General features: G+C 72.3%; 1 protein-coding gene across 1 annotated transcript in view; it reads right to left on the reverse strand.

Moving 5' to 3' along the window:
- The window catches only part of RAB39A (RAB39A, member RAS oncogene family), a 6,928-nt gene extending 6,612 nt beyond the window's left edge, over positions 1 to 316 (reverse strand). The window contains exon 1 of the mRNA XM_005417705.2: positions 1 to 316. This exon is cut by the window's left edge and continues 1 nt beyond it. Coding sequence (XP_005417762.2) covers positions 1 to 316 — 316 coding nt within the window.
- Positions 317 to 332: the final 16 nt, after the last annotated feature.

A 332-nucleotide genomic window follows, 5' to 3' on the forward strand; every position in this document is an offset into this window, starting at 1 on the left:
GCTCCTGCCCCGCCGTGTCCCAGAGCTGTAGCTTGATCCTCTTGCCGGGCTCGATCTCTACCAGCCGGGAGAAGAAGTCCACCCCCACGGTGGGGTCGGAGTGCAGCGGCCCCGGGAAGCGGCCCTCGGTGAAGCGGTGCAAGAGGCAGGACTTGCCCACGGTGGAGTCGCCCAGCACGATCAGCCGGAACTGGTAGATCCAGATCGCCGCGTCCATGGCGGCCCCGGCCTGGCCCGGCTCTGCCTTCGGGCTTTTCCTGGGGCTCCTGCGCGGCCGGTGCCTGCACCGCGCCCCGATCGCCCCCACGCCCGGCATCGGCGCGGCGGGCGGG

The sequence above is a fragment of the Geospiza fortis genome, unplaced genomic scaffold (genome assembly GCF_000277835.1).
Source record: "Geospiza fortis unplaced genomic scaffold, GeoFor_1.0 scaffold16, whole genome shotgun sequence".
Lineage (NCBI taxonomy): Eukaryota > Metazoa > Chordata > Aves > Passeriformes > Thraupidae > Geospiza > Geospiza fortis.